General features: G+C 52.2%; 1 protein-coding gene across 2 annotated transcripts in view; it reads right to left on the bottom strand.

The window, feature by feature from the left end:
* Positions 1-2,913: 2,913 nt before the first annotated feature.
* The window catches only part of SUFU (SUFU negative regulator of hedgehog signaling), a 100,617-nt gene continuing 81,888 nt past the window's right edge, over positions 2,914-21,642 (bottom strand). For both annotated transcript variants that reach the window (XM_075423626.1, XM_075423627.1), the window contains exons 11-12: positions 13,105-13,173; positions 2,914-9,866 (exon numbers count right to left, since the gene is read on the bottom strand). In XM_075423626.1, the coding sequence (XP_075279741.1) occupies positions 9,777-9,866; positions 13,105-13,173 (159 nt within the window). In that variant the 3' untranslated portion in view covers positions 2,914-9,776. The remainder of the gene's footprint in view (positions 9,867-13,104; positions 13,174-21,642) is intronic.

Here is a 21,642-nt window from a genome sequence, read left to right as displayed (position 1 = left end):
ACCCGGACTACGCTTCTTTGGAAAGCTGCTGCAGCAACAGCAGCTGCCTGAAACACGCCCGCCGCCAGTGCATCCCTGCCACTGGTGAGGGGACCGAGGGGACAGAGCCCGCGTCGACGCCGCGTTGGCCGTGCCGCTGTGGCCTGTCTCGTGCACTACTTCCATCAGCGCCAGCGATGAGGTGCTGGGGCAAGATAGGGCCGTTTTTTTTCTCCGGTGCAAACTCTGCCCGACAGCGGGAACAGCTGCTCCGAAAGCTATTTGGAGAAGCCGGAGATTTTGGGCATGCTGCGGGCTCCCAGACAGGGAGCTGGGGCACGCTGGGGGCTTCCCTACAGTGCCTCTCCCACCGCGGCCGTGTCCCGGTGTCCTGCGCCGGACGGTAAGGCCGCGGTTTGCAGCGGGGCGAAGATGCTCGCCGGCTCCCCACCGCCCCCGAGGCTCAGCCATGGGGCAGGGGGTGCTGGGGGGAGGCAGTGGGACTCGGGCCAGCCCAGCTGCTTCGGGCCCCTCTCTCTCCGGTTACAGCCCCCAGGAGTGCGGGGCGTTAATGTGTGAGGTCCCGCACGCCGGGGCGTGCTGGGAGGCTTTCCTCCGCACCGAGGTGCTGCCGCAGCCGGCTGGCCACAAAGAGTGCAAAAACAGCAAGGAGGAGAGAAACCAGGCAAAATGAAGGGGAAAAGAAAAACCCAAAGGGACCAGGCGTGCCAATCTCCCGCAATCCCACGTTTCTGGGTGATGTGGGACAGATCCCTGCAGTCCAGGCAAGTGAAAGCATGGAGAGCCGCCCCGCTCCCATGGCTGCACCGTCCCGCCATGGGCTGGGGGACATGCCGTGGGCTGGGGGACATCGTAGGATGGGGACATGCTGTGGGAAGGGACATGCTGCGGGGGTGATGCTACAGGAGGGGGTTCAGGGACCAGGACCCTCTCTGGGTGCCCAAGGCCAGCACAACCAGCGGCCACACTGGCTCTGCCCCGGGTGGGCAGGGAGCACTGTGGGACTGGGAGCCCCTTGCTGTGGGGGCTGCCCCCTCGTCCCACCCCACCGGGACCCATCTCCCACCCCACCCGTCTCCCCGTCCCGCTCCGCAGGTGCAGTCTCTTCCCCATCGAGGTTCCCAGGCACCACCATTCACTTTCCAAATGGGAAACGAGCCCCAGCCCTCCCTCCGCACTTGGGGGAAAAAAAAAGGCAACAAGGGAGGAGAGAAATAAACAAACAAATCCCTTCCCTCTCCTGGCTTGGCATCTGCTCGCAGCCCTTCCATTATTAATTAGAGAAGCTGCCGGCATTATTAGCAACAAACCGCTCCTAATGAAGTTCAGAGCCGCAGATCCAGGAGGGGCTCCCAGACACTGCTTTTCACAAACCTTAATTAAATTCACTGCCCTAAGGTGCTCTCGGCTGGGGTGGAGGCAGAGCGGTGAAGCCGCCACGGCCGTGCTGGTGGTGGGCTCGGGGTGACGGGCAACAGCGGGCTAAGGGTACCCCGCTGTGCCGCAGACCCAGGGACACCCCATCCCCTCCAGATTCAGGGCTGAACCAAGTGATTGGCTGGTACGTGAAGTTGCAAAAGGGGATTCTGCCTGGCCATGGCAGGTATGGTGAAATCAGATCATTTAATTCATTAATTAAATTAACCAAGTGGCAGGCGGGGAGGGCTCCCAGCACCACGCGAGCAGCAGGGTCCCTGGCCGGTCCCGGCTCTGCCACCCTTGACGGGATGCCCCAGCAGTGTGGCCCTGTGCTTGCAAACGCTTTGAGGCCTGGGAAGGCGAGAGGCACGGGGGGTCTTGGGCCGGGGGGCCAGCTGCCAGCGGCCTCTCACCCCCCAAAGCCCCTGCCTGGGCAAATAACCTCGCTGGGGATCCCAGTCGACCAGCAAGCTTTCCTCAAGTGGCACGAGGAAACCCAGCCAAGCGATGGCCGTGTGCCCTTCGGCACCTCTGGCAGCTCTCGGAGATCCCGCTGCTTTGTCTTGGGGCCGGGACAGTTCGTGTCTGGATGTGGCTGTGGGAGAGGTTCTTCGGGAAAGGATGGTTTTCACCCCAAATGTCTGCAGCAGCCCTTTCTGCCAACTGCTCCCCTGTCGATGCGTGGAGGGCTGAGACCACACCCCCACAGAGCAAGGGCAAAACCTGCCCAAAGCTGGATTTCAGCTCCCGCGCATCTTTTCCCTTCCCTGTCACCCTTGCTCTGTGCACAGCGAACTCCCTTCCCCCCCACCCAGATATTCCACCCCTCTTCTCTCTGACCTTAAAGGAATTTATTACAGAGGAGTGTAAAAAGATTACTGCAAAATCGTTCTGCGTTACTGGGAAATCATTGCAACATTAGCTCAGTAATATTTTTTCATAAGTGTTTGCTGTGTCTCTTCTCCGACACATTCGGTCTCCACGCGCACATCCACACCCCCACAAACCCCGCTGCAGCCAAGCGGCGCTTGGCAGGGGACGGGAGCATGGACCTGACCCGGCACTCACCCCGGCTCCCTCCTTCCCTTGCCGGCAGACGAGGTTGCCATCCCTCGGATGAGCGGCCATGTCCTCAGACCCGGGTGCAAGTGCTCCCCATCCCGGCGCACCCCAACGGCACAGAAAAGCCCGGCTCTCGGGGCGCTCGGGCTGCCTTGGCTCAAGGGGTTTTGCCAGCGGATGCTCGTGGAGGATCCTGCACCAGGCAGGGCCCGGGACAGGCCGTGTTGCTGAGGTTTTCTGGGAGAAGGAAGATCCCTCTCTCTCCCATGCTTGCAGTCGGGAGGTCTGGGTGACAGACCCAGCTCCCCCGGGGCCGGGGGGAGAAGGCGCCGAAGAGGAGGGGAAGAGGCTGCGGAGGCAGCCGGGGGCCGAGCGGGAGGCAGGCAGTCCCACCGAGTCGCCCGCAGAGAAGGACACCGACAATTCTGCAAATACGTTTAATGCACTTAGAATACACGGGAGGAAAAAAAACGTTTAGTGATTCACAAAAATATTACAAAAAGTCACGTGCAGGCGAAACACACCCAGCACTGCAATAACAGTGTAAGAATTTACATTAGAAACTAATATAAAATATTTAAAAACCTCTGCTAGTTTAGCTTTCCATTTGTTTTTTGTCTTTTATTAAAAAAAAAGGAGGAGGGGACGGGGAAGAAAGGCCATCTACAAGGTACTGAAACTCCAGCTGCAGAAACGCGGGCTCCTTCCAGCCCCGTCGGTCACGTCCTCGGGCTCCCCGCTCGGCACGACCCGACACACACTCGCACACGCACACAGCCGGACTACAGAACGGACTACAGCAGGGTCGGCTGCGGTCCCGCGTGCCCCGCGTCTCCCTGCCCTGGGAAGCCTGCCTGTGCTCCAGGTTTTGCAGAAACCGTCCAGCGCAAGACCTCCATCCCTTTAAAACAGGCAAAAGTGGTGTGTCCAGCCTGGGCTGGATGAGAGCAGGGTTTCAAATGACTGAACTCGGCTTGGAGCGTGGCCGTGGCCAAACGCAGAGCACCAAGATTCCAGGGCTGGATGGGAGCAAAGAGCATCCCAGCGGGATGCACCCCACGGGGCTGCACACTGCTGCTCCGGGGAAAGCCAAAAGCTGAGAACAAAAGGGCTCAGAGACCCCAGCCCGTGATCAGCCACTGCTGGGGCGATGCGGCTGCTCACAGCCCCCTCCCCTCCTTCCGCAGAGAAAGCCGGAGCCTCGTTGCCGGCACCACGAGGTCCCCCTACGCCCGCCCGGCCCGTGGCATTGCCACCGCGTGCCGTGTTTATGTAGGACCCACCACACACGGTGACAGCTCGGTCCCTCCCTCCCTCCCTCGCCGCTCGTGCAGCGGAGGGTTTCCGGAGCCGCGCGTTCGCTGCCGTTGGGCCCCAGGGAAAGGAACAAAGGAGCCATTTTCATCCCCAGCCTCGCCGGGAGCGGAGGGAGAGGGCAAGAGAAAAGAGCAGTGTTTGCAAAACACAACAATCGGCAGGAAATTTTCCTCCGGCTTTTCGAGGCTGGGGTTTTTCCTCTCTCTCACTTCCTCTTTTTGAAGAGGGGAGACACAGCACCAGGACAGTTTAAAGGCAACGGGGCACTGGCCAGACACATCTGCCACGCGCAGCCCCTTCTGGGGTGACGTTCCTCTCCCGCTGTCGGGGCCCTACGAGCTGAATGGTGAACGATGCCGTGGCCTTTTGGCAAGGGAGAGGGAAGGGGCTCCCTTCACGGCAGACTAGAAACGATGTTTCTGAACTGATGTGCCGCTTATGATGATTTTATGGCCTGTCAGGGATTTTAGGGGAGACGGAACCACAGTAGAAATGAAGAGCTGGTGAAGCACGATACACGACAGGCTCACTGCCTGAGAGAGATAGGTCGGTGGGGGGACGGGTTTAAAACGCATTTGCACCCTCAAGCTTCTTCTCCATTTGAAATTTCGGACTCACGGCAAACACAAGGTTTTTCTTTTTAAAAAGAAAAGAGAACAAGCAGACACTGTACAACAGAAAAAAATGTTATAAAAATAGTAGATTGCTAGAGATCTTGTCAAAAACTGCCACGGTCCCAGAGACAGAAATCCAGCTTTAACATCTTGGGAGGTGAACCCCACCAGCAAACGTGTATTTCCAGATTGGCCTGGACGCAGCCTGGCTGCTGCACAGGCTGGCATTTATCGACAGGGACAGACGCACAGAAAGGGATTCTTGGTTGCTCAATACTTCATCTGCCCTCGCAGCTTCACTCACAGGGAGAATTAAGGCACAATATATAGTCTAAACGGAGGGCGGTCACGTAGAGGATCAAGTCCCCGGGAGGTGGAAGGGCTCTGGTGGTTCTGGACCCTCTCCTCACCCGGCCACGACAGCGCAGAGGGTGAAGCCCAAGACTTCACACAGCGGAGCCGCAGTGTGTGAGGCTGCGCCCTGGCCTAGGGGAAAACTGGACGCATGGGTCTGGGGGCTTCCTCTGGCCTGAAGATCTGCAGATCGCTTCTCCCCACCGGACATGACGCTGCCTTGCCCCGGCCAGACAGAAGCCAGCAAAGCGGGTCACGAAGTCCAGATGCCTACCAGGGAGGAGGGAGTAGTCGTCAGGACAGACAAACAGCCGAGTAGCCACGATCCCGTGCCGTCCCGTCATCTAACCCCGTGTCCTGCGAAGCATGCAGTCAGCCAAACATTTTCCAGTGAAGCATCTGAGAAAGGTTTTTGTGAGGAACTGGGGAGACATTTGACAGAGGGAACAGACAGTGGGTGAGCAATAACACTCACCCAGTGACCAGCCTGGAGGTTCTCAGGAGGGGCAGTGGAGCACGAGCTCCACTCCTCAGCCCACACTAATTAAAATAACAAATGAGACCGAAGCAGCCACATTGCTGCTCCCCATCCTTGACCCAACCTCAGAGGCAGCTAACGCAGCTGTTTGCAGTCTCCACCATCAGCGGTGGGTACAGGCCAGAGTGTGAACACGCAGTTGGATGCGTGTGCCTGGCTGTTTGCACTCATGCAGGACCTCAGCAGGTCCTGGCATGGAAATGAGGACTTCCCTGCAGGGACCCCACGCTGTGCCAAGGCCCTGATGGTTCCCACTCTGGTTTCCAGCTCCCCTGCCCCCATACTAGCTGCCCTTGCAGCACCTGAGATGCATAAAGACCATGCTGCCTTGAACAAGCCTGGGCTGGGGGTGCAGGAGGGAGGCTGCTAACGGGCTGCCCCACCGCGCAGCCTCTCCCCAGCAATCTGCTCCCTCCAAGCCAAGCATCGCTTTCAACTGGGGTTTTTTTTTCCCCCAGCTACACCCCCTAAATATTTCTACTGGTCGCAGATGAAAAACACCACAACCCCCACTTCTTCAAAGCCCATCTGATGACCCGATGGTGTCATTTCAAAAGCCATCCAAAAGCAACTGAATATTTGAAGTGAAGAGCTTCAGAACATCATTTCAAATCACTGTTGGCAAATCTATGCACAGTAAAACCAATATATCACCATCCTCAAAGACACTATACACAGCAGGCACCACCTGTCTAAGCCACTGAAAATATCACTGCAGGTCACACCAGCTACAAGACTGACTGCCCTGCTCAGATCGTATCCCACATACTTTAATATCGAAACTATACATTCCTTCTTCTGTTTTTAATCACGAATTGAGAGGGGGAGTAGTCCTGGCTTTAGGGACTTCTCCCGTTTCAGAACTGCTGTAACATGTTGGATTTTCAAGGCATTGTGGGTCTGCCATAAGGCTCTTCATCTTTGGAAATGTCCCTATTGACCTGCCTTGCAAGATTTCTCCAGGAGGGAGAAAACCTGTACTCGCGGCTTCTAAACCGCGTTCATTTCCATCCAGATCACTATCTTTAGCCAACACAAGCTTCACGAGTCTTGGTTTCATACAGTCCTCCTTTAGACCTTCTACACAATCTAGAAAAAAATCAGCACCAGTGGACCTACCAACTCAGCAGGTCTGGGCTGGAAAAATACTGCGGCGTTTACTAACAATGATGCATTTCCCCTTTTCAAACTACTTGCTCACTAGAATACAAAGGTTTCTTTTCCATTTCCTTCACACACAGGCATGTCCTCTTTCCCCGAGATGAAAACCTCCAAACTCGAGACCTCATTTTCTCGCCCATGAGTAAGCCTTTGGCCCGGCTGCAAACTCGGTGTGAATCAGGGGAGGGGAGGTCCTGTGAGCGCGCAGCTCTTCCCAATACTGAGTGACAGGCAACTTTCTTCTTCTCAGATAACTGTCGAGAGGCAGCAACATGACCTCAGAGCTTAAGGGATGACTTTCACCCGTTTCCCTCTTATAATTGGTCTAACACTAAGACAGAGATTTCTGTTTTAGCAGTTATTTGTCTAATATTTTTCCCCTGAACTAAATAGGAAGATTTCTTTTCCTTCCCTTTCTTCCTTCCCCTCAATTGTTATCTGGCTACAGCAAAGATCTGTGAGAAAGTGTCTCAGAAATAGAGATTTCTGGCATGCCACCTGTTCATAACTCAGATACACAGAACTACATATAAATATATGACATAGAACAAAAATACACACACATGAGGATACTGGGTGGATTTTCAAATGCATTCAGCACGCTCCCTCTGAAGTCAATGAAAACCCAACTCCGAGCGCCTGATGAGAGTAAATACGGTGAGGAAAACATACACATAAGCAAGGCAGCGCTGGAGCACAAGCCAGCTCGGAGGAGGTGCTTTCCCTGCATACAGCACTGCGTCCCCGCTGCGAAGGCTCAAGGAGTTCATAGGGCAGGAGGTCCTAAGCTTTCCAGATGTGTGTCAGAGCCCGGAGAGGGTCTGATGGACTTCTCTCTGCCCCATGCTGATCTCTGCAGGAACAGCAACAATTGACCTTCCAAATGTCCCTTCTCCACTAGGATGTGGATTTTAAGCTCCTTTTAATGAGAGCTAGCATCTGGAAACAAGGAAGAGCAGCCAGCATCATGGCAACGGGCCAGCTCTGCTGCAGGCACCCCCAGCAAGCTCGCACAAGAGCAGTCCATGGGCTACTGTTGGTGGATGGCTCTGGGACAAATTCGTAGTTGCTGCCCTTGCCTTTTTCCCGACCGCCACAATTGTCTGTTTGTTCATTATCTTGTGGTGGGACACTTGGGCACGTCATTTTTGAAGCTGGACTGATACATTTTCATGCTGCTTTCTCGCCCACGCTGTCCCCTGCATACACATCAACAGTGCAGAAGGGATGCTCAGTGCTAACCAGGACAATGAAAACTGGACAAGAGATCCCACGGATGAATGCAGTCTGCCACAGCACAGAAATCACTCTGGCTGGCACACGCAGATATCTGAAAGTTTGTTCTTTCGCAGCAGGATTTTAAGATGATCCTCCAAGTTCAGACAAAATGACAAACTCATTTACATGTAAATTGCTTTCGTAGCTTTGCAGAAACAAGCTTCTGCCGAGCAGTGTTGGACTCTGCATTTGGCCTGCCTTAAATTATAATATAACAACAATTATAATAATACAAATACTACTTTGTACACAAAGCACGCCCTCCCCTGCAAACCCTGGCATGCTTCGGTAGGTCCTACAGCCCGCTAGTCAATAATCACCCTCTCTCCACAGAGAGACATTGAGTGACTTGCCTGAGGCCACAGAGGAATTCTGCAGCAAGTCCAAGGAAAGCTTTGTGGCTCCTAGCTCTGCTTCTTGACCAGCATTAATCAGCCTCAAATATATGCAAAAAACATCAAAGCTGACTGTGCCAGGAAGAAACTAAATCAGAAAACAAACAGAAAACGAACCCTGGGGTACTGCAAGGCCTCCTGGACTTTGCTGTTTGATCAGGGGAGTTCAGTGTTAAAAGCTTTTGTTGTACTACAGTCACACAGCAACCGCACGTAAATCGCCAGGTTAGCTTGTAGGCAGAAAGGGGTGGAAGGAAAGCTGCACCTCTCCTGACAAGGAGCGAAGAGTTGTCACCAAAAGATAACAGGCAGAGGAAGACTCGAGAACAGGCACCAGAAACAACCTGCAAAAGCAGCAGCGGGTACAGCCCACGGTGGTTTGCTGCAGCGTATCCACGGGCACCAGCATCTCGATGCAGAGACACAACCTGACCCTGCAGAGACCGTCTCCTCCGCACACCACGCTTTGCTCCAAGGAGGAAGCCACAGGGATCTAGAGGGAGGATCTTTTCAAATTGGTTTTGATGCTTTACAGCTCAAATCCATCTGAAAGGAGGGACGTCAGCGACAAGAGCCACCACAGCAAGGCTAGAGGGGAAAAAGGAGCTGTGCTCGGGCACAACCCCGCTGGAACAGAGGGAACAGTCGGCTTTACCGAGGCTGAGCCTCCTCTCCGCTACGCCGGGGCAGCAGAGATCTCCATTTCACATGCTTTCAAGCAGCCCTCTGGATCCTGCAAGCACTGCTGAAGTTGTCCCTGTGAACAAATGGTCCTTTCTAGCTTCTCAAATTCTGTACAATAGCAAGGAAAAAATACTTGACAGTATCTCTTTAAAGATAAACACACTGTAAACAGCAGACCTCCCCCGCCCCGGTAGCTTTCTTCCTCCTGCTTGTGCAAAACCAGAGGTTGCGACCTTCCCTGGGGTTCAGGCACAAGGACAGGATGCCCGAGAATAAAGTTGCCTCTGTTTGCAGCGATACCATAGCTAATAGCACCAAGACCAACACTTAAAACATGCCTAATTTGAGGGCAGGGAGGATCTGAGTTTGTTTTTCTTGACTGAACTAGAAAGTTCATCTTTAAATCTGTTCAGCTTCAAGCATGTGAGCTTTTGGCCTCCTTTAAACAGGGGAAATACCATTCCGTTTCTGAAAAGAAAAAGAAAAAATAGCACATGGAAGAACAGTTCTGCAGTCAGTAAAAGTTTGGCTAACAAAAGGACTCCAGAGTCACGTAAAGAACATTTAATCCATGGATTATAGGCTCGCACCTGGCAGAAACTCATGTGTAAATACAGGCGTGCAGAGCGTCTACACCCTGGGCTAAGGCAGAGGGAAGTTCTGTAGCTAGGAGAGAGAAAGGATTCTTACTACTAATTTTCATAGTTAAATATTTCTCACTCGCACTCACACATACGCAGGCTGTTCCCAGAGAGCTCAGCCTTGGGAAGGATAAAGGAAAGGGCTCAGTTCGGTCTGGGCTGGTGCTGAGTAGCTTCTCGTCTGTTTGCAGTGGTTGTGCAGCAAACTCTTCTATTTGCAGGCAGAGTTTTTACTGCATTAATTATCCTGTGAGTCACTGCGTAATGGACAGTAACTTGGCTCTCCCAGTTGTCAGAAGGGTGTAATTCAGCTCTAATGCAGCGGGTTGTCGAACACGGCATCTGGCAAGATGGAAACTTTCAGTTTCTTTTCAGGCCAGCTGTACTCCTTTGGAAGTTTAAACTGTAAGACAGTAAAGAGAACCAGTTAATGTATATCGCTGCAACCTAACCCACAGAAAAAACAAAACTGTTGCAAAGGCAGGCAGCCCCACGTTATTATTATTTTTTAAAACAAGAGGCCACTAAGAAAACATTTCCCCATCAGTATGTTTTGGACAGCAGTGGACATTAGATAATGTGGCTGGTGCCTCAGCTGCCAAAGTAAAGTTCTGAGATTTCAGCCCAAGTGCTGTTTGTTTCATCAGACGGATTCTGGAGGGTTTCTGCCCCCATCGCCATTTCCCCTCCCCGACCTCTCTGAAAATTCGCAGCACAAGTATCTTCTCTCCTACCTGACCACGTCAGGTTTCCTTTCACCTACCCCAGCCCCCAGTGCCCCCCGTTTGCTTTAAAGGGAGACTTCTGGCAGCTTTCAAACTCTTGCTCGCCCAGGGTGGGATGAACGTGAGCTAGCATGGCTCTGCCGGGTGACGGGCTTGCAAACGGCCACCACCTCCGGGAGGGCAAACAGCCGCCCCGGCTGGGGAGAGCCAGCATGCCTGGACAGCATTTCTGCTCCAGCCCTACCCACCTCTGGTACGAAGGCTTCGCCGAGCGCCTGCACAATGCCTCACATTCACACCAGCACTCGGCTGCTCAGGCTGTTTTGCAAACACTGATCGCAGCACAGGGAACAGAGGTTTTTTTGCCCCGGTCTGGTTTACACAGCACTGTCTCTGCCCAGTGTTTTCCAAACCAGGCAAGTGCACGGCTCCCGTCCTGATGTCGCCCCAGGGCACCCCGCCTTAGGCTGGGAAGTCACCCCAACATCTCTGATCCCAACCATGACTGTGTGGGGACAGAGGTCCAGGGAGCCTTACCACCAACCCTTCTCACAACCACCTTTGACCAGGGCCCATGCATTCACACAGATCTCTGGAGAACAGCTCTGGGGGTGTGTGTGGGAGATGGGGGATGGAATCTCTTAGGCTACAGCTCTGCCCCACAGCTGGATGGCAACCCGTTCTGGACAAGCATTTCGCACAATCCCAGTGTCCAGCCTGAGGGTCCATAACACGTGGGGGACAGCTCTGGATGCCAGTTCACAGGATGATTTGACTTTTAAAACTCTGCTGCACCCACAGTGTAGCAGTGCCTGACACTGCGATAGTCCCTGACATCCCGACAGGACTCCCAGGGAGGAATCTCACCAGGATCCCACACCACCAGTGACAATCTGACCTGGTGGCAGCTAACTCAGAACGATTACTTACATAGTGGTCCTCTCCTAGGAGAGTCCTCAGACCAAGGCCCACAGTGCTGTAAGCTTCTCAGGGGCTACGTGAACTAGAGAGTTGCTGCAGGGGGACAGTGACCTGCAAATCATCTACATCTTTATCCAACTACTTGTCCTTCTTCCTGTAAGTGCCCCGTTTCTGAAGGACACCAATACACTCTCAGTGGCAGGCTCCTGCTAAATGAGATCCCTTCCAGCTGCCTGCTCCACAGCATGGGTGGCTCTAACATGAATTTGCTCCTGACCTTACTCCATTTGCAGCTGTGTAGGATGGTAACCTGCAGTTGGTACCCATTGACCTTCGTATGCTGGGCTGGAGGTTCAGGGTCTGATCCATGACCTGGGGGCATGGCAGGAGGATGGTTCAGGATGGTGGCTACCATCAACTCCCACTCTTCTTCCTCTAGGAAACATAAACAGCCCAAGTCCCACTTATGGTTGTTTTTTTTTAAACTCAAGCTCTGTGTATATCTTGCACCATTTAATCTAGTGGCCCTACATTGCCCAGGGGATACTTCTGAGTTCAATGTCTACGGTATGTGAAAAAATTGCTAAAGATACTCAGACAGATCATTTCACTTAATTTCACTTCACACAGGTAGCTCTTTATGCAGCAAAGGAAAGTTTCTCCTTGCAGCACTTTGTTCTACCACATGAATATCATCAGAAACAGCCAGGGCTGCTGAGGAACGCCTTCAGTTGGCCCAAACCAGGATCCTGCAAGTTACAAATCCTTGGAGGAATCTGGATGCTGAAAGATCACATTTCATCTCAAGTATTTTCCTTTTTATAAACAGGAGTGGTTCCAAAGCAATCCTCTTGGAGAAGTCATCCTTCGCATTTGTTTGGTTTTCACTTTTTAATTTAGCAAATTCACAGTAACTCGGAACTGAGCACCCGGCTGCTGTGCCAGGAACTGCCATGCCCACTGCCTCTGCCTCTCAGAGGAGAGTGAAGGAACATGAGCCCTCCAAAGCCTTAACTAAAGGGCCTTCAAATCAAGGTGCTCCTGGGCTTCCATGTCACCAGCAAAAACGAGCTTTGGATTAGGTTTAACTGGATAATAGCTGGCCTGAAAGTCGCTGCACAGCCAGCAGTGTGCTCCCCTCACTCACACAGTGAAGAACACCCTGGCATTACATCAACTTTGGATTAAACAATTAGAGCCCTGAGATTTTCCTTGGGGGAGGGGAGCAGGGTGAGGGATGGGAGAGCTGCTCTGCAAGCCAAGGAAAGTTTCTTTAGAGTCTGCAGGGAGCTGTAAAAAATGGGATTAAAAATATTACATGTCATTTCTGCCACCGCTCTTTGAAGTCAAGCAGAATATTTATACGCATGCATGGGAGACAGGGTGTTAAATGTTCCCCAGGAAGAGATCACATGGCAGGGGGAAGTTTAGCACCGCACAGCAAAGCTTTATAAAGCTCCCTTGGCTGCTGCTATAACGCTTCCAGGCTGGCGATGGTCCTCTGCACACCGTGCAGGGGCAGCAGGTGAAGGCCAAGCAGCAGATGTGAAAAAAGTCCCTGCCTGCTCCTCAAACCTAAAAAACCAGATTGTTCTGCAGTAAATGTGCTGCCACTGCTTTCAGCCTTTCTGAAAGCGGGGAAGGTGATGTGCCTGGAGCTACTGCCAAGGACACTACGCATGGCATGGAGGAAACCCCGTCACCTGGCCCAGGGGCTGCACTGCTTTGATTCGGGCCACTCAGATACCACGTTGAGAAAAATGCTGCTGGAAAGGAAACACAGAGTCTACCTTCATACCCATCCCTGCCCTGTGTTTCTTGCAATGCCTCCTCTCAGTGCTTTAGTTCACAGCACATGTGAAGGTTTAGCAGGGCCTCAAGTCTGTGGGGCAGGGCTGCAGCCTGGGAGCTGAGGGGAGGATCAAAGGCAAGCTGCAGGACGGGCTGAGCTCTCTGGGACAGCACATGGGAGATACGGGAATGACGCAGCCTTACTTCCTCTGGAGAATTCAGATCTTCTAAATCTTCCAGCATTCTCTCTACGAACTCTTCGGTCAATAGGATCTGCAAAGGAAATACAGTAGTTTACGCCTTTACACCCCTAGTTTTAGCTAATTGCCAAGAAACAGAATGACTTCTGCAGAGAGCAGACGGTACCAGCTCACTCCTTCCCCCATGTCCTTTCCCGCAACACAAAGGTTTGAGAGCAAGCAGCTCCTAACTTTGCCTCCCACCCCAACCACTGCAAAAAAATGTTAAAATTATCCAGCAATCTTTTCTGACCCTCAATTATCTTTGTCAGTCTAAAATTAGAGGCTCAGCTTTAGACAGACAGAGTGGGGAAGAAGGAAAAGGGGTCAAGATAACAACTGCTGGAGACAGTGGGAGACAGGGCTGCTTTCATCTGATCTATTGAAGTTATGCTCACAGTTTAATCAGGACACAGCAGTGCAGGGAGAGCACCGTGCGGAGCCGGTGCTCTGGGTGCAGGGCGGGCTCTGACCCGAGTGCAGGACGTCGTTCCAATGAACCAGATGCTGGGTACGGGAGGTGCTCCCAGGGGTGCACGTTGTGTTGCCCGTGCCCACTCCGTGTGCCTGTGCTGGGAAAGCTTTTGGCTCATCTCAAGGCCAGGCTGGCAAGCACGACGTGGCCCAGGAAAGTGGCTGCCGATGGGTCACAATTCCCAGCTGAGGGCCATCACCCCGGCTCCACGGAGCCCCCCCAAGTCACAAAAACGGGAGACATGGAGGGGAAACCATCCCCTGGAATTCAAGGGGAGGAACTCCCACCCTCTTTATAAAAGCACGTGATAGCCAAAAGCAAACACATCCTGCCTCTCTTCACAACAGCCGTAAAGGCCAGAGCTCCAGGCAGGCCAGCTGGCTTGGCACCGGAGCAGGGTCGGCAGCGCGGGGCCAGGCAAACATCCCCACTCGGTGAGGGGGTGTCCGAGCAGCATTCCTGGGAGTTAAGTTGCAGCAGTATCCAGCGCATTATTCCCATTTCAGCCTACAGGTTTGTTTCTCCCCCCTGCTCCTCCTTTCCTTCCTTCACTCCACCCTTTCCTCTGTCTCTGGCATTGCTTTCTATCCTGAAGCAACCACCATCCCCATGTCCCCTTTCTCACCCTTCCCTTTCCCTGTTCTCCTCGGCCACGAGCTCCGTGCTCCCTCCCATAGCAGGGACCGCTCCAGCACCAAGCACTGATGGAGCTAAGCGCCCACTCCCACTGCTCTCTGCTGTCCCCGTCAGCTCCCATCTGTAAGCAGGGCAGCCGGACTGTCCCACCTCCCTCCCATGCCCACCAGCTCCTCGGTGCCAGCAACATCAGTTGGGAGCGAGTGTCAGCTGGACGCCATGGGTTGTTAGGCATGTGGAAGCCTCCAGGCTCCCCTTCGGTAACACACAAGCAGGGCTACTGGACAGAAAGAGAAAAGGAAGACTCTGGTCTCCCATTCTTTCTTTGGGTGGCAAGAGAAGAGATCTGAAAACACCAAATCCAGATTTGAGAGCTACCAGGTGTCTGCAGTTCTTTCCCCTTCGACCTTGCCACCCTGCTGCCACTGCACACAGATTTCCCAGGGGATGAGGGAACTGCAACCTCCCCTCTCCACCACGTTCCCCTCTTCACTTAGCTTCAACCTGCAGCAGGCTCCAGGCCAGGGTTCATCATCGAGCTGCTCAGCATGGATGCAGGTACCTACATCAGGCCTGTCTGATCATACCTCAAGCCTGAAAAAGCCCTGCTTCTGCGAGGAGCCAGGAGCTTGCTGCTTTGGACAGGACTCTGCAACCTGGCACCAATCCGCAGACTGGCAAGCTGAGAAACATTGCACTGAAACACGCAGTATCACCGCAAACTACTGCAGTCTCCTTGCAGGAGCCTGTTGAACTGGAGACACTTGTTTGCTGGCTGTTTGCAGGAGGAGGAAGCCGGCTGTCCGTGTTGGAGGCAGGAGGGCAACCCGATCGCTCAGCTCAGAAGGAAGAGCTGGGTGGGGAGCTGGGGCTCTGCACGGAGCAGATCGGTTTCTGCGGAGGTGCAGCCTGCAATGGGGTGAGGGAATGAAAACAATTTGGCAGACATCAAAATCTACAGAGCAGCTGGAAAAAGGAGGAGGAATTGGTATTCACAGCGATCAGGCAGGGAGGAAATGAATATTCAGCCATCCACGGATGAGCAAAAATGCCAGAGGTTGGGATGGGTGAGAGAGCAGGAATGAGGAGCCGCAGCCTTGGCAGGGAGACTAGAAGACAAGCGCAGCAGGAAGGCCCCTGGGCGCTCCCAAGGTGCCAGAGGCAGGAGAGAAATGGGAAATGGGAACCACGTGTGCAAGGCAGCCAGCTGCTCGGAGGCTGGAGGAAAAGCAGACAGGGTGTGCAGGGGTAAACAGCAAAGGGTGGAGAGAGTGAAGGGGGGACAGGTCAGGTCCCGGCCAAGCCACATACTCTCAGAGGAGGGTCAGACCTAGATGGAGCACTGTGGCTAGCACTGACCTGGGGCACAACCCCCTGAGAAGGCTGAGCCCATCTGCAGCTCACTGCCCCCCTCTCAGTGAATTTTGTTAATCCATCTGAAAAAAACCCAAATTCCACTGATCCAGTGAGCTGAACTGGCTCCCTGCAGGGTGTGACAAGTGGAGTGGGACACGAGTCCACAGCTCAGCTGTCTTCTGGACCGTGTTTGTCGGATCAAGGCAACGGCAACCTGCTCTATGCAGCACGCTGAGAAAAGATCGCAGTGCCGTTCTGCAAGCCCTGCACAGACAGTTAACTTTGGTGGAGGACAGGCATCGCAGGCTGCAAAGACAAAATGCTGCAGTGACATTCACACAGCGTGTCACTCAGAGACTGTCCTTAACAGCCTGAGTCACAAAAAGCCCACCCCAAACCCTGCTCCCATGCTGCTGGGGAGACCTGCTCTCCTTCCTGGAGAAGAAGAGAGCCTCCGAAGCGCGGGTTTAACCAAATGTACGAGAGCCATGTCCCTCGGCACGGGAAACCGGCAGTCTTGAGCTCTCTCAAGGATGCAGAGGGAAGGCATGCGTTCACAGCACACCAGCTGCTGAAGAGGGCTTTGAAGCAAGAAGTAGTCATCCTGGATTTGCGTCTAGACAAGATTTCTTCCCTTAGAAGTAGCCCAGTCAAAATGGCTCAAGAGCATTAAGGCCTGTGCTCATAGATCAGGCTGCCATCCCCACCTGCAATCAGCAAAACCACATTCAGCTGGTGAGTGAGTCTTTGCTCCTGCGGAGATGGACGAGAATAAATCCAATCCCATCTCAGCTTCCTTCACTCTCAACATTTCAGGTTTCCAGCTCTTGCAGCATGCCTGCTCCCGCACAGTATGATACCCCATTACATTAACACACACACGTTATATGTGCATGATATTAAAGGTGACATTCCCAGCAAATAAACATGACAGACTGCCATTGCTCTAGGCACCTAATTTAATTTCCTCTGGGATTTAAACCTTAGAAGCTCAAATTAAACAAATAGGCCCCGCTCACTTCATATTTCAGACCTGAATCTAGAGTTTTCCTCCGATGCTGTTAACTGCTCTTATCAACAGGACACTGCACAGAGATCACAACGATGGAGCAGATTATTCCCTCTCCAAAGGAACACAGAGCCCGGCTGTTGTGCTGCCGCCATGGGAAGAGCCGCCGCAATCTACAGGGCAAACGAAGCCATCCCACTTGCTCTGAACAGGCCTTTTCTCCCACGACATCTCTTGGCCGGTGCCGCGGAAGCAGAGGGGCTCTGCCGAGCGGCGGCCGGGTGCGCGCCGCGCTGTGTTTTCACAGCCCTGTGCAAACACTCCCGCCGGCCCAGCCTGCCGAAGCCGGTTACAGGGTGCAGCTCAGCCTTTGTAGTGGCTGTTTGCAGTACGAACAGGGAAGGGCCTCGCCAGCCAGCTGCCAGTATCTGAAACATCTCCTTCGGTGCTGCACGGTCCTGCTCGCACCAGGATCTCCCTGACCTGACCCAGCGAGCCCCAGACACGTGCCATCCCACTGCTAGCACATCCAGACCCCATTTTCTGTCTGCTTGGTGGCTCTGTGACTGTTAGTCACGCTGCAGATGCTTGGCAGATGACGACTAGCCAAAAGAGAAGTCCCTGTTCTCTATCATAGGTACCTACTGCACAGCTGAGGTCTGAAGTTTGGGCTCTCACCGCTTCGCTAATAGCTGCACGTGTCCAGACACGTTACGACATACCAGGCTGGGCTGTCTAATTCAGGTGGCCGTGTTCCAGGAACACGGGGGCTGCGTGCATGGTGTCTCCCTCTCGTGGCAAGCCCCACCTGAGCTTGCTGAAACCTCCTTCTTACCTACAGGCCTTGCCTCTGGGGCAACTCAAGGAGCTTGTGCTGAAGCTTTCGGTGTTGAAGCCTTCATACCCGCAGATAGTTAAGAAACCTGTATCGTGACTTGTTACAGGTACGTGGCTGAGAGTGTATGAAGATAGGCGAGATCTAAAAATGTACACAAGGTCATGGGGCTCTGCACCAGTTTGTCTGAAAGCACCTGGTGCTTAGTAAAACACTAAAGACTCTAGATACAGGTACCACCCCAGAGTCAACACCCCATCTCTCACTATAGGGTTCAACCCTACCATGAAGGCTTGAAATTCCCAGCTCACGGAAGGCTGGCTGGGGCCAGAGCTCACAGAAATGTTGAAGCCTGGCAGAGCTGGCCAAGTCTTTGAGCAAGCAAGACTCTCAGAAGCGGAGCTAGCAACCGATCTGCAGCTCTGCCCAACTTCAGGAAACATGCTTTGTCAGGGACAAGACACAAGTGATTGGCCCAGAGACAATTAAGCAGGGGTGCTTCCAGTTTTGGTGCCTACCTAGAAACGAACCAAACAACCCCACGCACTTTGCCCTAGTGCTTTGTTTGCATTAAACACTGCCACTTGCTTCTCTAGCAGGTTTGTCAAAGAAAGGAAACCATGTTTTATTAGTTCTGGACTTAGTACAGAGCTGGCTTGTACGGCGCAGCCAGAGAAGGTGGGGACACATTGCAATAAACCCCTGTGCAAACCATACCAACCCTTCTAAGAAACTGTTCATCCATCCAGGTGCTATGCCTGGAGTAGGTGGAGTAGTTGTACCCTATGCCACATGTCATCTGTGACATCTGCAAATATCCAGCAACTTTCAGGAGCCCTCTGTCCTAAAAATGTTTCAGCTTAATTCCTATGGAGGGCACAGCAATAAGTGAAGTTAAAGTGTATCAGCATTTCCCACTGAAATTAAACATTACCAGTAAAGCCCCCTGATGAATCACGCTTTGTGCTACAAGTACCTCCCAGCCCATCTCTCTGCTCTCCCCTTGGCTTGGCCTTCTTTGCACTGCTTTCTTAGACTGCAAGTGGGTCAGGGCATCGGCCTTGTCATGGCATCTTTCTACGTCACGCCCAGCCCTGACACTGCCTGAAGAGGCCACCTCACTGCCTGAATCCACCACAGCTCTCATTACAGCCTTAAAGGTACCAGTATTGCAACAAACAGCTTTGATGGGACATTCCACCGTTGCTTTTCCAGGAGATCCACAATCCTCCCTGTAAAGGAAAAACATCCACTCACAGATGCCTCAGGGACCCTATTGCTTCACAGCATGGTGTTACAATCCCAGAAGAGGAAATATATGATGACGCTGAAAGACTTTGACCTTGTAGGATCTCTCCATGACATTCCCAACCACAAGGTTGATCCCGAGGACCTGGGCTCAGCTCGTCAAGAGCCCAGCCCGACGAGATCCATATTACAGACAGAGCTGCTTTCAGTGAACATACAAAGTTTGGCTCAGTTGGAGAGAGGGCTGACAGTGGAGCCAAGACATCAGGCAATACCAATTCATTCAGAGTAAAAACACAAAGGAAGAACTGGCATTTCAGGGAATGCTCCAAGTGTGTGGAAGAAAACCTACACAAAGTAGCCAAAATGTAGTTTGAGTAGCGAGGGAGGGGCATCAGGCAGCAGGACAGTCAGTCAGCTTAAGAAGGATGGAAGAACTTGACTCATCCAAAACTAGCCTGGACAAAGTACTAGAGAACATGCAGCGAGAGAGTTGATATGAGTATCATGATGATCTAACGGGACATTTTTACCCCAGTGGAAGTTTCCCCCAGCGTCTCACTCAGCAGTGAGAAAAGAGAACACAAAGGGATGATGCAGTGAGGTTTTGGGGAGTGTTTGGGGAAGACAATAAACTTACTGGAAAGCATTAGTTTAGACTGCCCCAGACCTCCTCAAGAATTTGGGGGAAGCCACCCAAAAGATTCTGAAGAAGTTTTTTTTGGAAAGATGCCTAAAACTGCTTTGGGGGAGACCAGGTTTTAGTTGTTCACGTCTTAAACTTGTTTGTCGGTGTCGTCCTTAAACTCACCATCCCAGGCTTAACACTCAAGTTTGGGGAGACCAAAAATCAATCGCTCTCTCTTCAAGAAAGGACACGACCCATGGCTGCCACTTACAAGTGAGCATCTCGAGCATCGAAGTAGTTCTTTCAAATGTTGCTTTGAACCTCTGCTGCTGCCCCTATGCCAATGTGCACAAATGATTTAACATGTGGTACAGCAGAGAGAAGAACCAGATGTGCTCATTTCCAGGGGAATGTCCTAACTCCACCGGAACAGAGTCATTCTCTTGTGCTCTCTGTCTCTGTGACTAATTCAGTGTTTTATATGATGTGGAACAACTCCAATTGGATGAGTTGTGGAAGAATCAAAATACCCTATAGTTGCGGTGTCCATAAAGGCAAAAAGTAGAAATAGGGGTTCAAATAAAATGAAAGAAATAGAACATGAATTTCTCATATCCTAGACGAATATTTTATCCCTCAAATACTGATTAAAGGCAGCAAAACTTCTAACAACTCCAGCTCCATTCTGCAAAACTAGATTTTTTTTTTCTGTTTTTATTGAAGAAAACTTTCTATTTCTGGTTTCATTCAACACAAAGTGATTTTTATAAAAGCTTTTGGTCTCTTTAAGGCTTTTGTTTCAGCAAGAAAAACTGAAAATATTTAAAGATTGGGCTCAGTCTGATCTTCTTTCCCAGATTTTTCCTTTAGGTTGCCAAACCAAAAGAATGGATCGTCCCCCATGACCCTGCTCACAGTAATCCATATCTCACCCCCTCCCAACTGCCAGCATAGATAGCGTGTGTTGATAGCTCCTGAATGCTGGATGCTTCCCACAGCCTCCATGTACCTATCATGCCTACAGGCACATTTAACATTTCCCATGAGAAGTCTGACCTTGCTGTCCTAAACTTCAACTTATTTTTCCATGCTGGATGCCTTGGTTTTGATTTTTTTTTAAAGGATTTTAGGGAAAAAGTAATCAATTATCTCAGAGAGGTATTATGAAAAAAGTATTTATTGACAGTACCAACAAATGCGTATGATCATTTTGTTGCAAAGCATGAGAACTACCCCCTCGGAGGCGGGCGATGAAGATTAGCAAAAAATGCTCTAGAGGTCAACGGAAAGTCTTTCTCCTGATCATGCAAATGCTTTGCCGAGCTAGAAGCCTCTGACAGGCACTTTTTGTCCGTAGCTTTCCAGAGAAAGGTGGAAAAATGTACTGAGGAGCCCTTCCTCATGAAGCGTGTCCCAGCCCAAGGCAGCTCTGCCCCAAACACAGGGCAGAGGCAGCTGAGGAGTAGTTTTCCCCCCGATCATTCCTCTGAGCGGCAAGGGATTGCTATGGCACCAGGCACATCAGGACTAAAGGCAGGAAAACTCTCCAGTGCTCTCAGTGTTTCTGCTGGAAGTCAGGCCGTGTGGAGGAGGAGAAGGAATTTGCCAGCTTGAATGAAGGGGAGGAGAGGAAAGCGGAGACGAGCCAGGATGAGGGGAAGACGGAGACACAGAAAAACAGGATGGAGGGCAGATCAGAGGCCAAAGCTGGGGGTGACACAAAGGACAGGGAGACCGAAGAACTCCATTTCCACAGCCTCAGCATCCACACACTGTCTGCTGGATGTTGCGAACTGACTGGCATGGGAGGCAAGCAAAGAGCATCCTCCAGCAGCGGCTGGTGCCAGAGGATAATACCCCACCGCCGCTGCGAGCAACTCAGCTCACGCAGAGACAGACCTTGTGCTGAGAATCAGAGGGTGCCAACTGCAAATGAACCATAGCCTCCATCTGCCTAACAGGATTCGTTCTGAAACTGAGTAAATTACCTGGAAAAAAACCCCCTCTATACGCTGAGACCAACGACATTGGGTGTACAAAACTTTGGAAATGGCTGCACAGAGATTGCCTGTGCCATGCTGATTTGGCCCCAACGTACGTCTGCCTCACAAAACAAATCTGTAATCACAGGATCGCCTGCTGCTTTTCTCCCACAAGACCTCTGCCCTGCTCAGTCCTCAGGATGGTTCTGCTCACTGAATGCAGCATTAGTCATCATTTCTTTTCATTATCTTTCAAGTTGCTTCCCAGTTCCCTCCTACTCTGTTCCCCTTTATTTGGTACGCTTCATCCGACTACTGCCAGCATGGATTACAC

Source organism: Opisthocomus hoazin, chromosome 6 (assembly GCF_030867145.1).
Source record: "Opisthocomus hoazin isolate bOpiHoa1 chromosome 6, bOpiHoa1.hap1, whole genome shotgun sequence".
NCBI lineage: Eukaryota > Metazoa > Chordata > Aves > Opisthocomiformes > Opisthocomidae > Opisthocomus > Opisthocomus hoazin.
Note: the sequence above shows the minus strand (reverse complement) of the source record. Positions and strands in the feature narration are given on the sequence as shown.